Source organism: Beta vulgaris, chromosome 2 (genome assembly GCF_026745355.1).
Source record: "Beta vulgaris subsp. vulgaris cultivar EL10 chromosome 2, EL10.2, whole genome shotgun sequence".
Taxonomy (NCBI): Eukaryota; Viridiplantae; Streptophyta; class Magnoliopsida; order Caryophyllales; family Amaranthaceae; genus Beta; species Beta vulgaris.
In genome coordinates, this window is record NC_079203.1 from 43,503,711 (window position 1) to 43,528,156 (window position 24,446).

At 36.3% G+C, this 24,446-nt stretch overlaps 3 protein-coding genes across 3 annotated transcripts; all 3 read right to left on the bottom strand.

The window, feature by feature from the left end:
- Positions 1 to 1,079: 1,079 nt before the first annotated feature.
- Positions 1,080 to 3,621, bottom strand: LOC104895139 (hypothetical protein). The gene is made up of 2 exons (XM_048639158.2): positions 3,205 to 3,621; positions 1,080 to 1,757 (listed from the first exon to the last, which is right to left on the bottom strand). The coding sequence occupies exon 2, from the start codon at positions 1,710 to 1,712 to the stop codon at positions 1,284 to 1,286; it is 429 nt and encodes a 142-aa protein (XP_048495115.1). The 5' UTR covers positions 1,713 to 1,757; positions 3,205 to 3,621; the 3' UTR covers positions 1,080 to 1,283.
- A 4,880-nt stretch (positions 3,622 to 8,501) lies between these two features.
- On the bottom strand, positions 8,502 to 12,006 carry LOC104886497 (uncharacterized). Its single transcript, XM_010670942.4, has 3 exons — positions 11,848 to 12,006; positions 10,064 to 10,996; positions 8,502 to 8,811 (listed from the first exon to the last, which is right to left on the bottom strand). Exon 2 carries the CDS (start codon positions 10,942 to 10,944, stop codon positions 10,078 to 10,080), a length of 867 nt encoding a protein of 288 aa, XP_010669244.1. The 5' UTR covers positions 10,945 to 10,996; positions 11,848 to 12,006; the 3' UTR covers positions 8,502 to 8,811; positions 10,064 to 10,077.
- A 3,196-nt stretch (positions 12,007 to 15,202) lies between these two features.
- On the bottom strand, positions 15,203 to 23,066 carry LOC104886496 (thioredoxin-like protein HCF164, chloroplastic). The gene is made up of 4 exons (XM_010670941.4): positions 22,820 to 23,066; positions 17,477 to 17,692; positions 15,753 to 15,856; positions 15,203 to 15,634 (listed from the first exon to the last, which is right to left on the bottom strand). The coding sequence occupies exons 1-4, from the start codon at positions 22,997 to 22,999 to the stop codon at positions 15,352 to 15,354; spliced, it is 783 nt and encodes a 260-aa protein (XP_010669243.1). The 5' UTR covers positions 23,000 to 23,066; the 3' UTR covers positions 15,203 to 15,351.
- Between the last annotated feature and the right edge of the window lie 1,380 nt (positions 23,067 to 24,446).

The window sequence follows — 24,446 nt, forward strand, 5'->3', positions numbered from 1 at the left end:
TTTCAAGTCAATTTCCGGCAAATTTTAATTTAATTTGAGATATTCTAGTTGACCTAATTTGAGACAATAAACTAGTTTTATTCGAAAAAATCTTAATTACATTAGCATTTTCCCGCGATATGACGATGTGGTCAAAAAACTTGAATTTGTTGAAAAATATGAACTTGTTGGCAAGTTCTGAAATCCTGTAGTCCTTCAATGAAGTACATGTAAGAAGATGAAAGGGATGAGAGAGAGAGTGAAAGATGAAAGGGAATGGAAGAGGTGATGAGAAATGGAGGGAGGATGGAAGGGGAATGAATGAGGGAATGGAGGCAAAAAGAAAACGAAAGACCTTTTTACTTTTATACAAAAATACAAGGCGCTAGTAGAAAAAAATAAGGCGTCATTTAGCAATACTCTTTCTGAAGACATTTTTTAATATTTATTTTAAGAATCAAGGTTGGCCTAGTTGGTTGGAGGCATTACTTCCACTTTTGTAACAACGGGTCGATTCTTACCCCTTACAAAGTAGGATCCCTAAATTCGTCCCCTCCCCAACCCCACACTTGTACAAGAGATACGCATCTTATTTCATTTAAGTAAGAATTTTATATAACGAAGGGAGTAATAGATTATTACATAGGATAAAAAAATAGATAAAAATAGATATACACGCATGTAACAATAGTTATTTCTTAAAATTTTAGGTTGCCCTTATGATATGCATGTAAGTTATAGCATATACGATTGATATTATTGAGAGGAATACAAAAGATTTTAACTTATTATGATCATATAATCTTATTTCTAGTGTAACTCATATGTTGTGTTAAGACAATAAAATTTTAATTTCTATATAATTACTTTAAATTTCATAATACTAAAACCATAAACAAACAAAAAAATTAATTCTTAATGATTATGTTTTGAAGTATAATCAAAATATTAGTATTTACCTTTTTTGAAGTATTTCCCAGATCTTATACTTAATCCTATTATGATTATTAATTTTGTAGGTAATTTATTAAAACACCAAACTCTATTTTTCTCTTATATTGAAGATTAATGGATGTCATAGCTAATACTATACTCCAAGCTTGTTCAACATTCCAAAGCCTCCTGTAAAAGAAAAAAAAAATCCCAAAGCCAATACAGCAAACAATTCCTATATCAGTATTGCTCTAACAGGTGTTGATGTGTCCTATAGCTTTGAGCCTTCAACATGAAAATTACAAAACTGGATCACATTCGAAATTCTACAAGTACAGAACCTTCTTAATTGAATTTCCAAGAGTTAAATGTTAGAAGCAACAAGAACAATCAAATGGGCAAAGGCCACTGCTACCAGCATCTTGCTTGTTAATCCTCAGCTCTTCCTCTGAGTAAATAGCGAGCCCGTCGTTTGTTCTCCTTCTAGGCTTTGAATCAGAGTTAAATGGTTCAGTCTCTTTTGGGATACGCTTCTTTTTCTTTATCTTCTTTGATTTTTCATTTTTGACTCTAGCTCTTTCAGATTTTTCTTGCTCGGCCTTCTTCCTCTTTTGGCTTGTAAAAATGTCATCAATTTCATCAGCCTTTTTTAAACTTGCAGTAGATGGTTCTTCTGGTACAGCCTCAGACTCATCAATTCCATCAGCCTTTTTTGAATGACCAGTAGATGGTTTTTCTTGTACATCTTTAGACTCTTCTTTTGTGACACCGGATGTCTTCGAAGACTTCTTTTTAGGCATTTTAACAGCTGGCTGCTGTATGCACTAGATAATCAATCAACTGTCCTGAAATTCCAGAAGTGTTGATGCATATTGGTCAATAAAAACACAGTTAGAGGAATGTACTATACATGAGCCAGAGCAAAGACTTCTCTATCATAGAAACTTATCATCTCTTAGCATTTTAACTTACTTCGGAAACAGGGAAGGGATTGGAGCTGGTAAATTCCGTCTCTAATACAATATTGGTATCTAATCGAGTCTTGAGAAAAGGGCAGGAAAAGCTCAATCCCCTCATCACTATGGAAGACTAATTTCCCAGCTCCTATTCTTCCGACACGCCAATCCATTCCCCTCAAAATAACACGATTAGTATACAATTTCCAAACAAAAAGTAGTTTCTAAAGTGACAAGCACCACTAGCCAAGGCTAAAAGATCAAATAAGTGGTTGTATGGTTAAATGTAGGAAGTGTAACATCCTAGGACGTTCCAGTGCCAATACATTTTCATTCATTTTCAAGCTAAGTATAAAAAGTTGCTTGGTTGAGTATGGGAAACTCCACTAACCTAGGGGGCTAACCGGCTAACTAAGGTGATTCTTGATTCACCCATTTTATGATAAGAACTCCAAGATGTGACACTCACTTTCCAGTTTCCACTTCCTAGGATTTCCACCTTCCCACGCCTTTTCATTTCAATCAAACAACCATTAGCCTTAGATCATCATAGAATTATACTTCACCACTCACACAATATGACTCCCTCCTCCCCTCAGAGAATTGCCCATATTTCTATTTCATTCTATCCAATTCTAGATTATCCCTTGTTTTTTTAGGATTTGATATGCTATCTTAACTTACTCTCATCATTATAAAATTTACCAACTATTTAGTACGCAACATAGATCATAGATCAAACCAGTGTCACATAATTCCCTAATCTCCCCGCGAACTGTGATCCAAAAAAAGCGAATTATGGTCGGCGTTGGCCTATTTTTTGCCCATTTTGGGCGAGCTGCGAACTGAAAAAACAAATTATATAGCGAATTATGTGACACTGGATCAAACACCTCCACAAAGATTTGTTATTAATCCAACAGAATGTACCTTCTAGTAAAATATAGAGGTCTTATATTACTGGTGATAAGCAAACAAGGCCGGCCGCAGCACTGAAGTGATAACACAAAGAAAGTTTGACAGAAAACTTAGCAAAGACAACCCAATTCCTAAAACCTCGATATATTAAGGAAATGAGGAAATTCCAGAACAATCACACGAAAAGCTGATATATTTTTCCAGCACTAGATTTCCATGTAAAAACAAAAACAAAATATGGCAATCATATTTATTCCTATGAAACTGATACAATTCTTTTACCTAGGTTAAGCAGTGCGTATCCAAATTCTGGAACTTTTAAAAAAAATTTGAGCTCACATACTGTCAATATAAAATCAAATAAATTCTTACTCAAATATTTAATGTTTAACTACAAACTTGAAATATTTAAACTCACAATATATCGCCGAAAATATCCTTTGATTTGTTCCCTCGAAATTAACTTGAATTGATGCTGCAAATACGAAATTATCGAACTTTTTAAATAGAGTAAAGTACTGGAATGGAATCTGGAATCTGTAACATGTAGGGGAGATGGGTTTTTTTGGGTTTGAACAGAGAGTTAGGGTTACAACTTTTCTTTTCAACGTTTCTTTTTTTCTTTTTATTTCATTGTTTTCCCTTTTTCTTTTTTAAAGTCTATCCTTTCACTAACAAAAAAAAATTGAGAAATTTCCTCAGGTATCCCTGAAATTTGGCATAATTCCCAAATTATCCTTTACATTTGGAGAATTTCTCAAATACCCCTGAGGTTGGTATTTGAGCTCAAGATACCCTTACTATGGACGGAACCCTAACGCCGTTAGGTTTTCCCTTTCTCTTTCCCCAATTTTCTCTCTCCTCCTATTCCCCTACCCACTACCAACACCCTTCCCCCAACCGGCGACCACCACCGGCTCTGGCGTCAGCGACCCTACTCCCTCCCTTCGCCGGCTAGAACAGCAGCACCCTTGGCGATCCCACCCTCGCCCTTTCCCCCACCCTCGACACCCTTGCTTGCTATGACAACCTTGCTCCCCTTGGCAAGCCCATCGAACTCGAAGACCTTATTGATCATGTTTTTGCCGAACTTGCCTCTTACAACTCTGTTATTGATGTTATTATTGGTCGAGACATCACTATCTAATTTAAAGAACTTCATATATAAAAAAATTATTAACAAAGAACTCTCACTAGTCTCTACACTCTCCCAAATGACCTCCCGTCACAATCTTTATTGTCACTTCACGCCACCAAAACAGATCATCGCGCAACTCATGGCCCACAACTCCACCTCTTCTTTTGACACCCGACCACCACCACCAACGATCGTACCAAGCGCTCTCCTCGTCCATTCCTTGGCAAATGTCAGTGGTGTCATGAGCAAGGACATGTTTCTCAATGTCCTAACTTCACTCAACATTTTCCTAATGTTAGCCCACCCCCACCCAAGGAGTCTCGTAGCATCACAATTGTTATCTTCCCTTCTCATCACATCCTCATGCTGCCACCATTGCCTCCTCCTCATCCACTACCACTTGGCTCCTTGATAGTGGAGCCTCTCACGATGTTACCAATGACCTCCAAAACCTTGTCCTTCATAATCCTCATGATGACACTAAAGAACCATCTTCGTCCAATCAGCCTATGCAGTGTGCCTCCAAATGCCTGGTTAACAGAATGAAGGCTCAGCTCCCTTCACCAAAATGCCTTTGTCCCAGGTCGAAATATGGATGATAATATTCTGATCAACCATGAACTCACGCATATTATTAACAAACAATGCTCCTCCACAAATTACTTGGCGGCCTTGAAACTAGATATGAAAAAAGCGTTTGATAGAGTCAGCTGTGTGTTCGTACTTAAGGTTCTTACAGCGTATGGGTTCCCGACGCAATGGGTTCAACTTATTAACGAATGTATTTCTATGGTCTCATATAAGATCTTGGTCAACGGGTCAGCATCTCAAAATTTTAAACCTGAATGTGGCTAAGATAAGGTGACCATTTGTCACCATACCTATTTTTATTCTACATGGACATCCTTTCCAGAATGACTTCCATGACCACTAATATCAATCAATTTAATGGTTTTCCAGTGTGCAAGGGTGGGAGGCTGGTGTCGTACCTCTTCTTTGCCGATGATGATGCATTCTTCTTCTTAAAGATCAATACCTCTGCCTGTCAGGCTGTCATATCTGTAGTACAAAGATTCCACGATATATATCTGGTCAGATGTTGATTAAAAAAAATAATCTTTTGTTAAATCCAGTCCTAATATTCCTCAGGAGCGGCAAGCTGAGTTCAAAAACATCCTCAGTATGGACTTTCCTCATAACATGGGTATGTATATATCTCGGGGTCCCCATTGATATTCAGGAGACGGAAGCTATGCACTTTACATATCTACTAAACATGATATCCGCCAGGATAGCAACATGGAGCCAATGCGGAGTCTCTTAATTTAGTAAGCTTCTCATAATCAATTCAATCCTGATGGCCTCTCTAAATCATGTTCTCTCAATTTTTGAACTTCTAGCCATGATATGTAATAGAATAGATGCTATGATTGCAAGATTCCTCTGGGCTATGAAAGATTTGAAAGGGATTCATTGGTGCAAACGTCAACACCTTCAATAACCAAAAGGTATGGGTGGACTCGATATATGGAATATAACAATGTTTAACCAAGCCATATTGATGAAAAAGGTCGGGAGATTCATCAAAATCCATAATTGCTAGTAGTTTACGAGGCCGCAGATTCGAGGGACAAAGTCCAACATCTCGTGGGGTCTTCGAGGCTTACAAGCAGCATAGATACTTCTCAATCAGAATTGTGCTGAAAATAGGAAATGGGAAGTCGGTGATGATAACTAATATAAAATGGGTTAATGGCACTATGCTCGTATATCCGGATTGTATTTCGATATGAGATATTGGGAAACAAAAGTGGCAACGCAAATTACTCCGGGCCATCAATGGAATCTCTCTAGATTTTCTCAATTATTTACTCCCCAGTCGGCTCGCAACATCCAAACTATGGAACTGCCGTGCAACAGCTCCACACATGACCTATCTTATTGGCTCTCCATGACTTCAGGCGAGTATACCGCACCAAGACATGATATGCTTATTTTTTTATGCAAAAGCAACAAGAAATCAGTAGCATGACAACTCTGTCTTGTATAAAGTTTTTTCGTACCATTTGGAGCCAGAACATCATGCCCAAATGACAATTGTTCCTTTGGAAACTCTGGAATAACAACCTAGCCACTAAGATTAATCTTCTTCGACGGCAAATAGGTCAGGATGACTCTTGTCTAACTTGTGGCCTAGCATCAGAAGATCTCCAAGACATCTTCAAGTTTTGCCTCCTTGCTTCGGGGGCTTGGATGACGAGTAATATGAGTATTAATTCCCGGGATAATGGACATATACCACTTATTGGCTCACAAATTGGATAATATATCTCCGCAAAACATATGGACATGATAGCATTCGGATCCTAGTGTTTGTAGCCATCCTTTGCGGTATATGGAGCACTCATGGGGTCGTCTTCTGTAACGTGACATCCAACCTCCTTCAGGTAAAAACTCGGTGGAAGCAACTCTACAACAACACAATACCTTTCTTCAAGGCCCTACCCATGCATGCAAAGTGAGGGGAGACCCTACCCTACACCCGGGTTTCTCATTGCTAATATAGGACAACACAGACTAGGGCTTCCCCAACTGGTAATCCAAACTAACGGTTCTTGAGATAAATTTTCGGGCAAGGCGAGTGCAACCTGGATCATCGCCAACCCCCGGACGCTTCAGGATAAGGGAGAAGCGGTGTTATTTCATGCATATACTGCTCTACTCACGTAAGCTCGGGCTTGTCTTCGCGTTTTTCAATGGGCATCATGTTGCCATTATGACTGTGTTTCCATTGTTACTGATTGTGCCCAGCTGGTTCAATATCTACGCAGCAAAGTGTCTGAACATCCAAACCAGAAACACTATATAGATATTATACAAATTGCTGAATCCCTTCAATGGTGTACAATTAATAGTCTCCCGGATGCAGGTACAACAAGCGCATGAGCTTAGCGCATGAGCTAGCTACTTCTTGAAGAAGTAATAGTGTCCCTTTTAGTAACTTATAGTTTATTGTACGTTTATGTGATGTAAAAAAAACTAATTATTGGTGATAGTTCATGTCTAAAAGTATCCTATATCGAGTCTCTCACTCTTTGTCACTCATACCCTCCCCTTACTCTTTCTAATGTTCATTCTACATGTTCCTTCTATCTCTTGTAACATCATATGACCTATTGCTCAATTTTGTCATGACAATAATGTTTTTATATATATATATTATATATATAATATATATATATATATATATATATATATATATATTTGGCTGCTCTAGTCATATGCAATCCAAAATTCACTCATCTATAGCAGACTAGCTATGAGATTTCTTAATTTTTTCATTATGACACTAGAAAACACAACAGTTTCATACCAGGAAGTTCGACTTATAATATTTGTCGTCAATATTCTATAACACATTAACACTCAATTAATGTCAATATTTCTATTTCCTTGAAAGAGCAAAAAAGAAATGAAAATAAAAGATATCAGATATGCAGGATGGTGGATAGTGGATTTTCAATCTCTAAAAAATATGCTTAAGAAAAGAAGAGAGATGGAATCTAAACAAGTACCATATCTAATAAAAATGACTTAAAATAGAAGACATGTTTTCGCTGGCAAATCCAACAAAAACCAAACAAAATGTTTTCCTTTTTAAACTCCATATATCTATTATTCATATCTTCCATCCATTTTTTTTTTTGTTTCTTCTTGGGTCTAATTCATTCATAAACTGAAATCTATCTCAAAAGAAAAGAAGCTTTTGAAAATATATTTTCCACAAGAGAAAATCTTATTCAAAAGTTTAAAGGGGGTTTGGCCAAATTCCTTGTAATTTTGGCCTTCCCCCTTTAAATCAAGGGTAGATTTTCAGTAACCCCAACATGATGGGATCCTTCTTTGAAAGATTGTGTTGGGGAAACTGTTTAATGGGGCTCTGCGGATCATCAGGAGACGACGACGACGATTCGTTTCATGCAAACGGGAATGTGCAACATATTCTTACGATTGAAGCTTGGGAGGAAACCTTAAACCTAAAAGGAAAGGTCATCGTAGCATGTTTTAAAGCAGCATGGTGCGGACCTTGCAAGATAATTGCACCATTTTACGGGGACTTGTCTCGAAAATATGCATCCTTCTATTTCGTTAGTGTTGATGTCGACGATGTACCTGAACTTAGCGAAGCATTCGATATCCAAGCCACCCCGACTTTCTACTTCTTTTTGGATAGACAGGAGGTTGACAAGTTGGTTGGTTCGACCAAGGCCGACTTACAGCAAAAGGTAGCTTCCGTTTTTGAGTTATATGGTAAGGTACCAGAGTAACATACCATCGGAAACTGTTTTTCCCTAAGCAGACACTACTCCCATCAACGCCTTGCTAATTGCAATTACCAATATAGCGCCAACTCCCTGTATGTTTTCAAGTTCTAGAAATTTAATTGGATGGGACTAATGTATTCTTATTTATCTGTTCTAGACTTACATATAAGATCTGATAAACGTCCAGGAGTCAGGCCGTCAAGGCAAAGCATTGCTATATTTTGGTTGTATTCGGTTGTCGACAGTTAAATGTAGATCAAAAAAAATTGCAGGGCAATTTATGCCTCATTAATCCAGAAGATGCAAGTTTTGCTCATAGTCTCATACGTCTTAATATGCATCCTAGATAATAGACACAAGTTCACAAGGTAACATTTAACAGCAAAATAACTCTTCCTTTTCAAGGCAACTAATTAGCAAAATATACACTGCCAAATATTTGTCAACAGGTACAAAGTACTACTCAAAACTCGGTAAAGCTAAAACCCTCTGAAAAACGAATAGTCCCTCTCTGTGGACAAAGGAAAACCAAGTCTAAGGCATCATCACCATCCTAGGATACCTGCCAAAGAGCCAAACGATGGAAATATAAATATACTTGAAAATTTTGTTACATGGTGAAGAAAAAACACAGGCCAGATTATCAATGCGAGATACAAATTTTTAAGACGGTATTTACTCTACCATGTTATGTTTCATATATAAAAAAAGATGCAAAATACCAGATTGACAATCTTATCTGGTTTTCCTATATGAAACAAGTAGCTTAACAGCCCAGAGGCGAGAGAATTGGGATCAAGGCATAAAAGAAAGAAAAATCCAACCAGCGTTGGGGTCAATGGGAATTGAGTACACCCAATGACCCAATACCATTTCTCTAACATGCCAAAACAAATCATCACAATACAGAGCGAAGCGCTTTCTGAACAGAAAGCTCCAAAATATAGGAGAGAAGAATAACGAAAAGAACCAGTCAAGACTCAAGATAGAAATTCAGCACAAAAATCTAATTCTATTTACTTGTGGTTAAACAGGGACAATGTCCAACATAAATTAACTAACAGTAGAATCGAACAGAACCTCATCCTCAATAAATTCAACACTAACTCCACCGAAGAATACTATTCCAAGCTGGTCAGAGTTTAAGACCAACTCACATGCTACACTATAATATAACCAGAAATTCTTGCAAAAGCAAACAGAAAAAAGTTCTCAAAGATTGAAACTACTATATATCTAAGGAGTATCTTTTGTGCCTCCAATAGAAGAAAACCGTAATGTTAATGTACATCCCAAAATGTCTCAAAAGATGAGTGAAAGATGATTGGAATATGCAATACACAATTAAGGTTAATGTGTATGTTCAGAATGATAATATTATGCCAGATATGAGGTAACTATGCGATGTTTTGGGATGTCAATATTGGAAGGATAAACAAGTAGCTAATTCACAACAAGAAGTTTACAGTAGAACGGTGAAATTTATTAGAGCCCTTTAATACAAGAAAGTAGGGTTACTGTTCATGATTTGCTGAAAATTACAATCCAACATGCCAATCTGGTTTTCTAATCTGATTAGTAGCATATAATTGTATGCTTTTAGATCATTTAATTATATCAAATCAAATTGCAATGCTTGTGGTAAGCAGGTCCATGTTTTTAGATTGTCAGGTTAATAATATTTACCAGGTAAATAAAAAAAAACCAGGGTACACCATAACAATCACACAGATTATTTATAGCAAACAATGTCGATTAGAAGCACATCTTTAATCCAAGAACATAAGAGTAAATTTAGATAACAGCAAACATACCTGAAGTTTTATAATCATTGCTGCTGGTTCTGAGGTGGCTGTTGAGGATTTGGAGGAGGTGGCATCCCTGGACGAGGAGGTCCATAGTGCATCTGACCACCAGGGGGTGGCGGCATACCAGGATGAGGTGGAGCTGGCATTCCAGGTCTGGGAGGAGGAGGTGGGCCACGCATCATGGGAGGAGGTGGCATCCCAGGACGCTGGGCATATTGAGGAGGCATCTGGAAATGCCCAGGAGGAGCTGAACCAGGTCTCGACCCAGGGGGATACTGGCCTGGGGGAGGGACCTGATGAGGTGGGCCTCTTGGTGGCCCACCTGGAGGTGGGAATCCTGGCATCTGCTGACCAGGCGGACGGATCACAGGAGCACCTGGGTAATTCATCGCAGGAGCCGATAGCTGAGGGGCTGGAACTGGAGGTCGGGAGATCTGAGGCTGCATCATGCCCGGAGCTGGACCACCAACGCCACGAACTGGACCAGACAAACCAGGTTGGGCATGAACAAGAGGTGCAGTTGGAATACCTCGTCCAGCGGCTCGACCAAGACCTGGACCAGCCATGGCAGCAGCCCCCATGGACTTGGCGCGCGACTCTTCAGGAGGGGGAGGACCTTCAACCGTCATGGAAATGACTTCTTCACCCCTGAGGACGAGAAGGCCGAGGGTACGGCGATCTTCTCTCTCCTCATTAGAATTAGTTTTGTTAGATTTGCTTCCCTTGGTGGAAGGAAGCTTCCGAAATTCCTCACAATCTCCAAGGACAAGGTTCATGTGACGGTCAAAGGCCAGGAACTTCCCAACAAGCTGACGCCCATCTTGGATAGTGACCCGCATGCGGTAGTTGATATACTGTAACATCTTCGAACTCTTAGACATCGACATGTTGATGTTTTAGTTCTTATCTCACCCTTTAAACTCTAAACACCAATATGACCTGCACATAAACCCCAAAATCTTTAAACGCCATAGACATTACCTTCAAAGCAGTTTCAGCAATTCAGTCCACACAACCACTCAATAAAACACGCTATACTAAGTTCCCAGGATTGACATACGAAATTAGTTCCTCCTTCCTCCCAAGCACATACAACAGTAATCTTACAAAAGAATAATTATTGATTTCAAGTGGCTAATCAGCTATTTTTGTCATTCAGAACAAAACCATCAACCTTTACCATGAGTATAGCAATTACAAAAGCAATAATTCTTCTTGCACATCTTAAGCACAAATTATGTTAATTCTTTCGGAATCAGAAAACCCACATCATCATTTGCTTCCAAAACAAAATTCACATAGATTGCAGTGAGCATACACCTCAATAAAGTGCAAATAACACAGAATACATCATAACCTAAATCTCCAATTTACTCCAAGCACCTAGAACAGTCAATTCGAAGCAGAAAAGTATAGACAGCTAATAATTAGACGGAAAACATCAATGCTTACAAACAATAAAACAAAACCCAGTTCAAAAATTCGACATCAACAAGTGAGACATTTCATCGAACACATAGAAGGCAATATTCTTACACAAAGATTTTCACCGACCAAACAACATATTAACCCATGCTTCACATCAAAGGAAGTATAAATAGATCAAATTCTTAAGAAATTCATAAACTAAAAAATAAGGGTTTTATCAGTAAAACAACATTAATCCCCAAATTACTGTGAAAAAACAAAGTAATTTAAGGGTTTTGCTTTTCCTACTTGAAGTTGTAAGCAATTTGCAGAGAACAAAATGAACAAAAATGTCGAGAAAAAAGAGGGAAAGAGAGATTTACCCAAGGACAGTGGAGTTGCGAGTTGCGACGGAGAAGAATGGAGAGAGAAAATGCAGCAAAAATAAGAGCAGCAAAAGCAAAAGCATGCTCTGAGGAGAAAATAGAAATGCAGTTTCTCGCAAGTAAGCGATGAAATTTAAAATACGTCTGCGTCTGTTGCCCAATACCCTAGTCCCTATTACTTCTGGCCCGTTTGGTAACAGATCATAAATGATAGGAATGGTAATATATTATAGTGTAAATTTGTATTAAAAATTTAATATCATTACTCGTGGTAATGTTACTCCATCTCAAAATATTCATTTCTTCTTAAAATTTCATTATTATCCATTACCATTTGGGAATGTGGTATTGGGTGTTAATGATAATTTATAGAAAGAAACTCATGTTTTGTGGTAAAGTTTCATTCCCATGAGAACTTCTTTACAAATTTAAACTAAATTTCATTACCATTACCACTAACCAAATGCTAGTAGTTTTTTTAAGCTTTTTCCGTCAAAAATTTTAAACTTTTTTTTGTCAGAAATTATAGAGATTGGAAGAGCATCCACATTCATTAACATCCCCTTAATTTCTCTCTCCTCACCTTATTCGTCCATATCTTCCACTAAATTTATCATCTACCCTCCCCATCTCACAATTTCATACCTACATTCATTAACCTCCCCATTTACCCTCTCTCTTTTACTTTTCCATGCCCTACCTCCTTTTCTCTCTCCTACTTTTCATACCCCATCAATATTAATAAAATAATTTGACTCATCACATTAATTTCAGATAATATTAATTAAATTAAAATATAGTAATTATAATTTGATAATTGCCTTATAATTAATCGGATTAAGTCATTAATTGTATTACGTTAACAAAAAAAACGTTATTTTAAATATACCAGTTTACCCATTTTTCCTTTGTGGTTTAATTTGACAATTACACTGATTGCTAATTATAATAATTTACCCGATTTTAATGTTAATAATAACAGTAAATAGATATGCAAAAAAAAAAACACCATAAATTCATTTTAAAAAACATAGATGAAATTTAACAAAGTACCATACAATTAATTTTAAATAAAAGATTGCAATAATTTAGATCTTCAATCTATAACGTCGGTTAATAAGATAAGATGCAATATGTAACGTCAATGGATAAGATAAGATCACATTTACACTAAAATACAAGTACATTAATCATAAATATTGGTACATGAATCATTTAAACACAAGTCCTTTACCTGAAACACGCTTACATTTAACAATTTAAATAAGTATATTAATCATAAAACAATACAACATTAACTATTAAACACAATAACATTTATCCTAAAAATATGTGAATTACTTCATGAACTCTTCCGCTTAGAAAGAGATGACTATCACAACATCTAAAGCTTGATTTCACGATCTTGATTGATAAAATCACCAATGGGGAGTATTGGGAAGCTGATCGAAAACCTAACCACCATACATAATACATGGACTCCCTAATAAGGAAGGGAGCCATCAGAAACCCACAATCTTCAAAGAAGAAACCTAAAACTAATGATAATACAACACAATCAATAATCATCATCATCCCATCAATGGGAAGAGAAGAAATTAGAGCACATATAGCCCAAACTATACGAATCAGCGAGACAACAACCAAAATAGGACCAACAACGAACTCACACACACGAGCCCTAGAAACCCTAACCAGGGCACCAAATTTCAATTTGAAAGGAAGAAACAAGAATCCTTTGATCCAATCTAAGGACTAAAAAAGAATTCCTAAATAAGAATTAGATGAAATTATCTGTACAATATCTAGGAGATAAGGAACTTTTCGAAAATTTAAGAAATTTTTGTGGAATTTACAATCACCATTTCGGGGAAGATTTAGTGTTGAATTACAAACAAATTTGAGAACTGGAATCCAATAGTATTTCTACTCACAGACTTGTGGGATATGGAGTATTCTGGTTTACGAAGGCTTGGAACATAGCAAGGAATTGAGGATTGTTTAGCATGTTTGGATCAAAAGGAGTATTTGAAATTGGTTGGGAATCTGAATTTTGTTGGGAATTTGGATTTTGTTGGCAATTTGAATTTTGTTAGGAATTTGAATTTTGTTGGCAATTTGAATTTTGTTGGCAATTTGCATTTATTTAGAATATCGAGTCTTCGATCCAAATCGAAATTTTGCAGGCTTGGACTGGATCGGACCGGAATAAAAGACCAAAATCCTAGTTTGGACCGGTTCAAGTCCAAATGGCGATCTAGATCGAATTGTGTACACCCTAATTTAAACCTCTAGAATTTAAGATGATGTTAATACCATTAATCAATCATCTTGGAGAGTTACATTACTCATAAGGTAGTAGGGAAAAGTTTAATATAATCTGGTGTTATTTGGCTTCAATTTCATTTGCCATGAAAATATATGTTCCCACCCTTCCTCCTTCCTTTTATCTCTACTTTTTTTTTTTAATTTGCGGGGCTAGCAAGTAGCAACCTACTAGGCTACCACCAGGCACCACTCTTTGGCCATCCAAGTCTCTTTTTCGTTCTTTTCTCTTTTGTAATGTAAAATTTTCCCTCATTAATACGAATGTTTTAAATTAGCTTTCGGATTATAAATTGACTTTGTTTTTCTCTCATTTAAAAGAAAGAGAAAAAAATTACTATGTAATTTCAATTATCATAATTCAAATTTTCCTGCCTAGGAATCCTTAATTCAATCAGATTATTAAGACCTTCGATATATTATTAGGATTTTCCATAAAATTATGCTAGTTTTGTTATTACACAGTCTCGAAGACGTACATTTGACTTTTTATATCTTCAATCATATATTAATAAAAAAAATACTAAAAGATGATATTAAGAAAGTACACATTAATGCCAATCTAACTTGATCCCACATGAGTATGATTTTGTTGTTCTGAAAAAATCAATTAGGATATTTAATCAAAGATTTTAAAATTTTACCCCTAAAAAATATATAATTCACTATATCTCTAGAATGGAGGGAGTACATACTTGCGGTAGGACGCTCCACTCTTAGGATGACATGGGAGCCTGCTACCCGTTACACCATGAGAAAGTAAACTACTGTCTTTTGGCTGATTTTCATGACAAAGTAGACATTTACTCCCTCAAACATTTACAAAGCATGCAAGTGTTCTGAGTTACTGCAGTATCCAGGTACGAGACTATATAATTTGTTGGATTGATGGATCCTCAGTTACCGACTAGGCAAATATCAATTGTGCCTCGCCTTGGCCTCACCATAGCAATGTAGATGACATATCCGAATATCGATACTTGTGCATAACATTGTAAAAGAAGAGAAATTAGAGAGCATTTACAAGGAGTCCAAGAAACATGACCGGATGCATTCACAAATGAGCTGCCTTCAGTATGAAAGAGGTATCGGTACAATACACAATGCTAGTATAACAGTAACTAATGGATGTACACTGATGTAGTACGATTTAACGGAACAGTTCTTCGGGGAAACTTAGCCGTGACTTCTTGGATCAGCAACTTGGTGAACCTTTCTAGCCTCTGCATTTGAATACTGCCCAACAACACGAGCGTGAGGGATAGAATCCTTACCACATGCTAGAGCGTCCACATTTTCCAACAAATATTGTCTGGGAAGCCTGCCAACCACATTCCCCTCCTCGTTACCATCCTTGTCCAAGAACGCAAAATGTGGGATGCCCTCAACACCAAATTCGTCTATCTCTTGCTCCCACTTTGTGTTGTCAACATTCAGCATCACAAAGTTCACACGATCCCTGAGAGATTTGGTTTCGTCAAAATCATAATTTTATAACTATATACTCAAAAGCCACTAACTTGAGCAACAACCACCGTAATTAGCAAAAGTCAGCAGGAAATCAGATAAAACTTCACCTATACTGCTGCTCAACTTTGTATACCTCTGGTGCTAATTCCCTACATACTTCGCACCAGTCTGCATAGAATTCCACAATTGTTGGTTTTCCGTTTGATAAAGCCTATAGAACAACAATATATGAGCGTCAAAATTGTTATTTAGCCACTGAAAGCTCAATTGAACCAGGTGAGACATGGCAAACATAGTTTCGTTAGCATAATAGAATTGAAACATATAGATATTGAACACTAGTCAAGTTATTCTCCTAAAAGGCTAAAACCATGAAGGTAAGTATGTGCCAGTATGCTACTATTCCACAGCAAAAGTATCAAATGAGATTACTAATTCTTGCAGTCCCAAAAATCAGCATGGGAAATATAAACTTTCTACTGAGCATGGCAGCAGAAAGCTAAGAGTAAAATTAAATGATAATGAGGCATGCATCTTAAGTAGTTTTTTAGTATCAGAAAAATGCTTAGGCGTGCATTTTGATTTTCAACCTCAGACAAATGCTTAGGGGTCCAATAGCACATCAAACTAGAAATTCCAAAAGATGTGCATTCTTTAGTTGAAGCGAAGTTTTGAAATAATTCTCAATTGGAACTCTGCAGGTTTTTTATTTGTGAGAGAGAGAGAGAGGGGGGGGGGGTGCTCAAAGCAGATTGAAGGTGGAGATTTGTGCAGCTGCTAGAGGCTATTGACAAGATATAAAGAAGAGGAAAGGATCATTAATAACATTCAATCATTCATCAGACCTCTGACTTGCATTTGAATTCCTTTAGCTGTTTTTAGGGAGTTCGTGTAACTATATACTATTTTTCAGTCTTGATCCACTCATCTTAAAATCAGATGAAGTTACTATTTTTCATTGCCATGAGATTGCTAATATGTTTGCATTACTAATCATCAAATGTCATCTCAACAACAACATCGTTCTGCATAATGCAGAACTTCCTCTCCTTTGACTGGTCCGAGAGTCATTGAAGTGAACCCAGGATCCCAAGGAGGATGTCAAAGCCGCTTTAGGTGTTAAGGGTCTATCAAACCCTTGGCACATATAATTTCTTCACTAACAGTTATATACACGAGCGTTTCACTTAGATTCTGCAAACAGTTTGTCAATGATGCTTGGAATTGGATATAACTACAAAAAAAAAAGCTTGCTTAGATACGAGGGTCAGACTTGGGTACAGAGCCAGGAGTTTGAGATGGAAAATCTTCTCTTGAAAATATGGAGAAACGGTTGTGAGCGTCCAAAGATAAGATATCGGCACAGGGATATTTTCCTCTGTCCTATACTAGGTTGCACATAGACGGGTATGAGTGCAGATTCGGGTATGGGGGCAAAAAATGGCAAGATTTTGAAAATTTAGGAAAGGATACGCGTACCCATACAGGATACGTATCGTATTGGGTACGGGTGCGGGTACGAATACGTGACCTAGAAGAAGTACCCATGCTACATAGGTCCTATATGTACAAGTAAGAAAGTACTGAACTTCCCCTGTTTTGCAAATTGAAGTATCCAGGTGCTCACACCATTTCTATGTGTCAGCACAAACATTCAACAAGGATACTTTTGAAACAAATCTCCATAGAATTATAGCCTCATGTTGTCCGAATTTCCTTCAAATAGTTCTGTTGACTTCTTTGCTCCAAGAAGTAGCCTCTACTTTCACTAACCATCATTTTAGCAAGTAGCAACATATAGAGCACAAAGATGTAGGCATAAAAGACATACCTCTTCATATGGTAATGCTAAGGCAGTGAGGTCACCCAATGAAACACCAAAATCTAAACGTGTCGATAAGAAAAGCCCAAGAGCCGCGACAGTGGAAAGCAGAGCAATTCTCTTATTCACTTCTTTGTTTGGAAGTTCAGGAAGGCTAGTATCAGAGGAAGAAGTTGTAACAGTTTTATCATCGACTGAACTAGGTTCGGAGGGTGGCTGGATCTCCTGGACAAAGATTAGAGGACAATAAGAGGAGTGGACACATATGATATGTGAAAAATAAATCCTCCATCACAAAGAGAATCAAGATTTCAAATAAAGTCAAGCTCTTTCCACTAATGGCCTGTCTGGTAGTCAATAATACAAGATGGTAAAAGTAAAAACCTTTCAGGTAATGTTATAACGGAAGTCTTATGTCAATTTCAACGGTAAGGTTTATCCATCCAAAGTATCTATTTTTCTTCATAATTTTCCATTACCACTTTCAAAGTGGAACTGACTAGTAATGGAAATTCATGAAGAAAAACACATATTTGAGTATGAAGTTCCACTGCCATAGGTAATCTTTTTTTTACAAAACGACATGTAACATTACCATCATTTATTATTGGCCACCAAATGGGCTGTAAGGTTAGACATCATTTCATTAAATGAAACTGAGCTAAAGAACCAATAATAAGAAGAATTTGAAAACTGTATCACAAACTATTTTGAACCTTGGCTTCTGAATAAACTAGACACGAGGTAGTATGAAAAATTGATAATCGTAGCATGGAGTAATGTAGTCTCTAATACACACTTGAGGAGTAGAATTTTGCAGCAAGTCAAGTTTCCATAAAAACCATGAAAGCATCCCAGCTAATAATAATTCACCCACTTGGCAATTGCTATGACAAGTGTTATATAATTCGCTAATTCCGTAAACTAAAACACAAAAAAGTAGAGCTGTTACTCTGAGTGGTACACATTTGAACTAATTAACAAAAGTAATAGTGAGATGCATTCCTAAATCTAATCTTGTACGCAAATAAGTAACACTAGCTAAAAACTATTGTGAACCTTGGCATCTATATAAACTAGACACGAGGTAGCACGATAAATCATAGGAGGGACTACGTAGTCACTAAGAAACACTTGAGGAGTAGGATTATGCAACAAGTCAAATTTCCATTTAAAACCATGAACCATCAGTCCATCACAACTTATGAGAGTTCACCCATTTGGTAATTGCGATACCTAATGAGTGACTAGTGTTACCTAGGCTTCATTTGTTATGGAGGGCAACTATTCCCTATTTTTGATTGTTTGGTTGGACAAGGAATTTAAAAAGAAAAACTATGGTGGAAAAGACTTCTCCATCCCTTCGTAAACATTTTCCTCCAAAATTTGAAGGAAAACCATTGTCCTCCACTCTCTCATTCCCAACATCTCCATTTTTCTCTTCTTAGCTTAATAGTGTTAGGAATATTACCCCTTGTAAGGAATATATTACTCCTACCTATTCCGAGGATCTGGTTGCAAATTAGACAACATTAATATACTAATTATTGAGAATAACACAAACAAACAATATTTAGAGGAGAACAAACACAAAAATACGGCCAAGGAAAAGAACGAATCCACTAATAAAGATGGAGAAAACTAACGGAGAATTATAGTACTCCCACACATACAAAAGGAGCTCTTAAAACAAAGTTAGCTCAGCAATTAGAGTACTCTTTCAACTCTAAAATTATCTCACTTGATTTCTCAAAATAAAATTGAAGCCTAAGCAAGTTCAATTGATCTTGTGGCCAAGCATACATGTACAGGAACAATCTACCTACAAACCATTAAACCTAGTAAAAAGGAAAAAATAGCAGCACAATATAACTGAGTCGGCAAAAACTTTCCATAACACTAAAATTCTAATACCATTATAAAAAAGGAAGCTTCCACTATCAAAACCAAACCTTCCAAGACTAAGGATACTAGTTGGCATTTAATTCCTTTAGCTAAACAATACCAAACAAACTTGCCATAAGAAACTAAAAGCCACAAAACTAAGCAGATCAAGGAAATAATACACGGACCAACACATGAACCACTTGAGAGACCATGTACTATCAATACTCATATTCGAGACACATCCCAACAAACTCCACCTTGGATCCAATTCACTAAAATCCATCACTGATATAGTGGACACCAAGAAACGCCTCAGTCTCCTCCAACATAAAACCCAACCTGGGATCCACCTTAACATGAGGAATTTTTACTTACCCCCAAGACACACTTAGGCAATTGTGAACTGGCATGCTCTTACTCAACCTTTGTGCACTTCGAATGCAAAATCCCACATCAAAACCGCTACAACAGCAAACCAAAGAGAAACCTGAATTTTCCACATTGCTTCTCACACTCTTAAAATCTAAACATGATGCACCATATGAACCACTCATATTCACCATAGACCCAGCAAGCTCATAATTGCCACCTCTCTTACCCTTCACCAAAACTCGAGTGCCTCTAGAAATTAAAGCCACACCATTATTAAGAACACAATAGTAGCCTTGAGCATCAAGAGCACCCAAACAGATAAGTTTAATTTCATATAAAGAACGTGTCGAACATTAGTTAGTATGATCACTGCACCATCAAACATTCTCACCTTCGTTGTCCCAAATCCAACAACTCTGCAAACCTCACCATTGCCAAGCTTAACTTCTCCACCTTAAACTAGATCATAGGTAGTGAAGTAATCTCTAATAGGACAAACATGAGAAGAACTTCTAGAATTAATAATCCACTTGTCATTGGAACTAGGCACAACATCTACCGCCAAACTAACATCATCTTCGTCATAGTCATCAAGTGCAACGTCGGCATATGCGAGATCCTCCTCATGGCCGCTTTTAACCATACATTGTTGATCCTCTTAACGCTTCTTATTTTTCAGTTTGGAACAATTTCTCTTAATATGACGTTTCTTATGACAATAATTGCAGACAAGATCCTTATGTGATAAATTAGACGACTCACCAATAGCATAACTACCTTTTGCAACGAGTCTCGCACTAACTCCAGGATTAGAATCTTTCTTAACCAATTGTTCTTGAGTTAATTCATGTTGCAACAAGGCATCCTTAATGTCTTCAAAATTAACCTCATCACGACCATAAAGCAATGTTTCTCTAACATGCTTGTATGAAGGTGGTAGTGAACATAAAAGGTAAATCGCCAAATTTTCATCATCAAGCTCAATATCTATATTGTGTAAATCCATAACGATTGAGCAAAATTCATCAATATGAATCTTGATTGGCTTACCTTCTTGTAGCTTCAAATCATGAAGCTTGCTCTTCAACAACAATCGATTAGTGACAATCTTTGTCATATACATCGATTCCAATTTTAGCCACAACCCAACAGTTGTTTCTTCCTTTGCTACCACTTGCAACACTTCATCCGACAAGCACAACTGAATCGCAGACAGAGCCTTTAGATCTATCTCTTTAAACTGATCATCAGTCATGGATATAGGTTTCTTGCTCTTCCCAGCCAATGCTTTCTCCCAACCTTGTTGGACTAAGATCACACGCATCTTACGTTTCCACAAGCCAAAATTCACAGATCTGTTAAATTTCCCAATATCAAACTTGAAAGTTTTCATGATAACCAAAAAACCACACAATCTAAGGCTTTTGATACCACTTATTAGGAATATTACATATAAGGAATATTACTCCTACTTATTCACGGGATCCGGTAGCAAACTAGACAATACTAATACATTAAGTACTGAGAATAACACAAACAAACACAATATATGTAGGAGAACAACACATAAAAATATGGCATAGGAAGAGAATGAATCCACTAATACATATGGAGAAAACTAACGGCAGAAGTACTAATAGTCCCCCACACACAAAAGGAGCTCTTAAAACAAAGTCTTCTCACTTGATCTCTCAAAATAAAACCGAAGGCTAAGCAAGCTTAATTGATCTTGTGGCCAAGCATACATGTATAGGAACAATCTACCTACAAACCATTAAACCTAGTACAAAAGATAGAGCTGCTGCACAATATAACTGAGCCAGCAAAGACTTTCCATAACACTAAATTCTAATATCATATTAGAAAATAGGAAAGCTTCCAGTATCAAAACCAAACCTTCCAACACTATATATACCTAATATGTGGATTGTGATCCCAGGAGCAGAATAAGAACTGTGTCCCCACAATGCAAAATAGAACATTTACGAAAATGAAAACGAAAATTTTAAAGTAGAACATTACAAGAATTCACTTATACAAACGACCATTTTACTGTTGAAGTGGAACATTGAACATTTTATTGTTAAGTGGATCATTACCAGAATTCAATTACGAAAATGAACATTTTACTGTTGAAGTGGAACATTAACATAATTCAATTACTTAAATAGAACATTTGCTCATCAAATATAGAACATATTTTTCACGGAAAATAGAACATATTTTTTGCTGAAAAATAAGCTTAAAACGAATATTTTTTAAAATAAAACATTTGCTTATCGAAAATAGAACAATTTTTACAAAAAATAGAACATAATTTTCTGCTGAAAAATAAGCTTAAAACGAGCATTTATTGAAATAGAACATTTACTTATTGAAAATAGAATAATTTTCACGAAAAATAGAACATATATTTTTGTTGAAAAATATGCTTAAAATGAACATTTGTTGACATTAACATTTGCTCATTGAAAATAGAACAATTTTCACGGGAAATATAACATATTTTTCGCTGAAAAATATGCCTAAAACGAACATTTGTTGAAATAAAACACTTACTCATCGAAAATGGAACAAATTTACTGAGTGCACCATGTGCACCTACTAGCTAGCATATCATTCCTATAGCTAAAGAATACCAAACAAACTTGCCATAAGAAACTAAAAGCCATGAAACCAAGCACTCAAGCGACCAAGTAAATCATACATGGACCAACACATGAACCACTTGAGAGACCATATACTAGTTACTACCAATAGTAATATACTAAAATTCGAGACACACCCTAACTAAAAGTTATCCATCAAACCAAACAAAGAAAACGAGTATTGATTTGCGTTTTTCTACCAGAAAATATCTTCCATGAAAAACCATTTTCGGTGAAAATATTTTCCATTAAACCAAACAGATCCCTAATCCGCTAAATCCCATGTTATTTAATACAAAAATCACAAAAATTGACCGGGCAAGTGTATCCAATATCTACGACAAAAACACTATCATAAAATTCATAACCACAAAAGTATATGAGAATGAAAAAATTTATAAACTCTGTTTAATTTTGAAAAAGAAAAGGAACGAGACATACCTACCGTAAGAGGGGAAGAATCTGAGGAGGATTGGTTGGGTTGACATGAAATGGATGTGAATCTTCGAGTTCTGAGATGAAATTGTTTGGAAGATTTGAAGAGTAATTGAGAAGATGGGTGGAAATTAGAAATTGGAGAGAATCTTCGAGCACTTATCAGGTTAGGAGAAACTTGAGCAGCCATGTATAATTAGTGTCAAATTGTGCAACTTTGTAGATGTGGACTGTGGAGTATACTGTATATGGAGGAAGGTTTGTGGCTGAGGTTAGTGTACGTCTCATAATAGGCCAAATCAAGAGTGAAAGACTACTTTTATGTGTGTATCACTTATTCACTTAGATTTGGAAGAGTAGCATATTATGAAAGCATTGTAAATTGAAATTTTTTTAAAAGAAATTCGGGATGTTTTGTTTTTTACTTATTTGACTCTAAATATATAAAAAACCAATTTCATCTTACCCCGATTCATCTGAACCTAGCTTTACTCAAACCAAATCTACTTGAAACTCAACTCGACCTAACCTAAGTTTGCATGAAATATGATTTCACTTGCATAAATTTAAACCCGACCTAAGATTACCGAAATTGATTAGACCTAACTCCAAAGTTATTAAAATTGCGATTCAAATCTTAAAATCTTACGATTTTACGATTCAAAATATGGTAGACGATTCGATTCGAAAACCTCGCAAGTTTATATCATGCTAACAAAGAAAATAAGAGATATATATTGTTAGTTATTGCCAATATAGTGGGTAAACAACTATTTTTTCCAATTTTTAGGTCTTTTAACTTATAATTTTAGCATATTCAATGAAGATTGAGTGCAATATCTTGATTATACATGTTTGTAGAATCTTACGATTCTACGATTCGATTTTACGACTCGATTCTAAAGGTTGTTTTCGATTCAAACTAGAATCTCGATTTTAACAACATTGCCTAACTCAAACATGACCTAACTTTTGTACCGAACCATACATAAGTCATACATTGACCACAACTTCGTTCTGGTAGTGGACCTGAACCCAACAAAAACATACCCGACCTAGGGTGGGTCAATCCAAACCCACCTAGTACCTAGTTTGATACCTTTACGGCTTTACAGATGCATCTAAATGTAATGAATTGCTAAATTGTAAAAAGTGGGATATGAATTGAATCACAATGTGTTAGCAAAAGTTGAAGCATTTTTATGCTATGCTTAAAAATCATTTTGACGAGGAATTATAAGGAAAAACAAATACAACAACCATTTACTGAACTAAAATAATTGAATTACGTGAGTCTTTTTTTTTTAATGGAACTCGATATGGCATCTACAATCGATATTAAAAAAGAACGAAATACAACATAACTTGATCAAAAGAAGTCCCTCTACGATATAACTATGATAACAATGAACCAGGTCTAACAAGATAACATACTCGTTTATTCGCTGAATTATGCAGATTTCTATGACAGCGGTTATTATTCTGATATAGTTTTGAGACAATATATCTTTATTGAATCGAGTCGATAGTATACAAAATCCAATACTAAATAGAAAAATCGAACTTTAAACTCCCTCCAACAGAGACTAACAAATCAAACTCTAAACTCCCACCAAATGATACAAATAAACTCATAA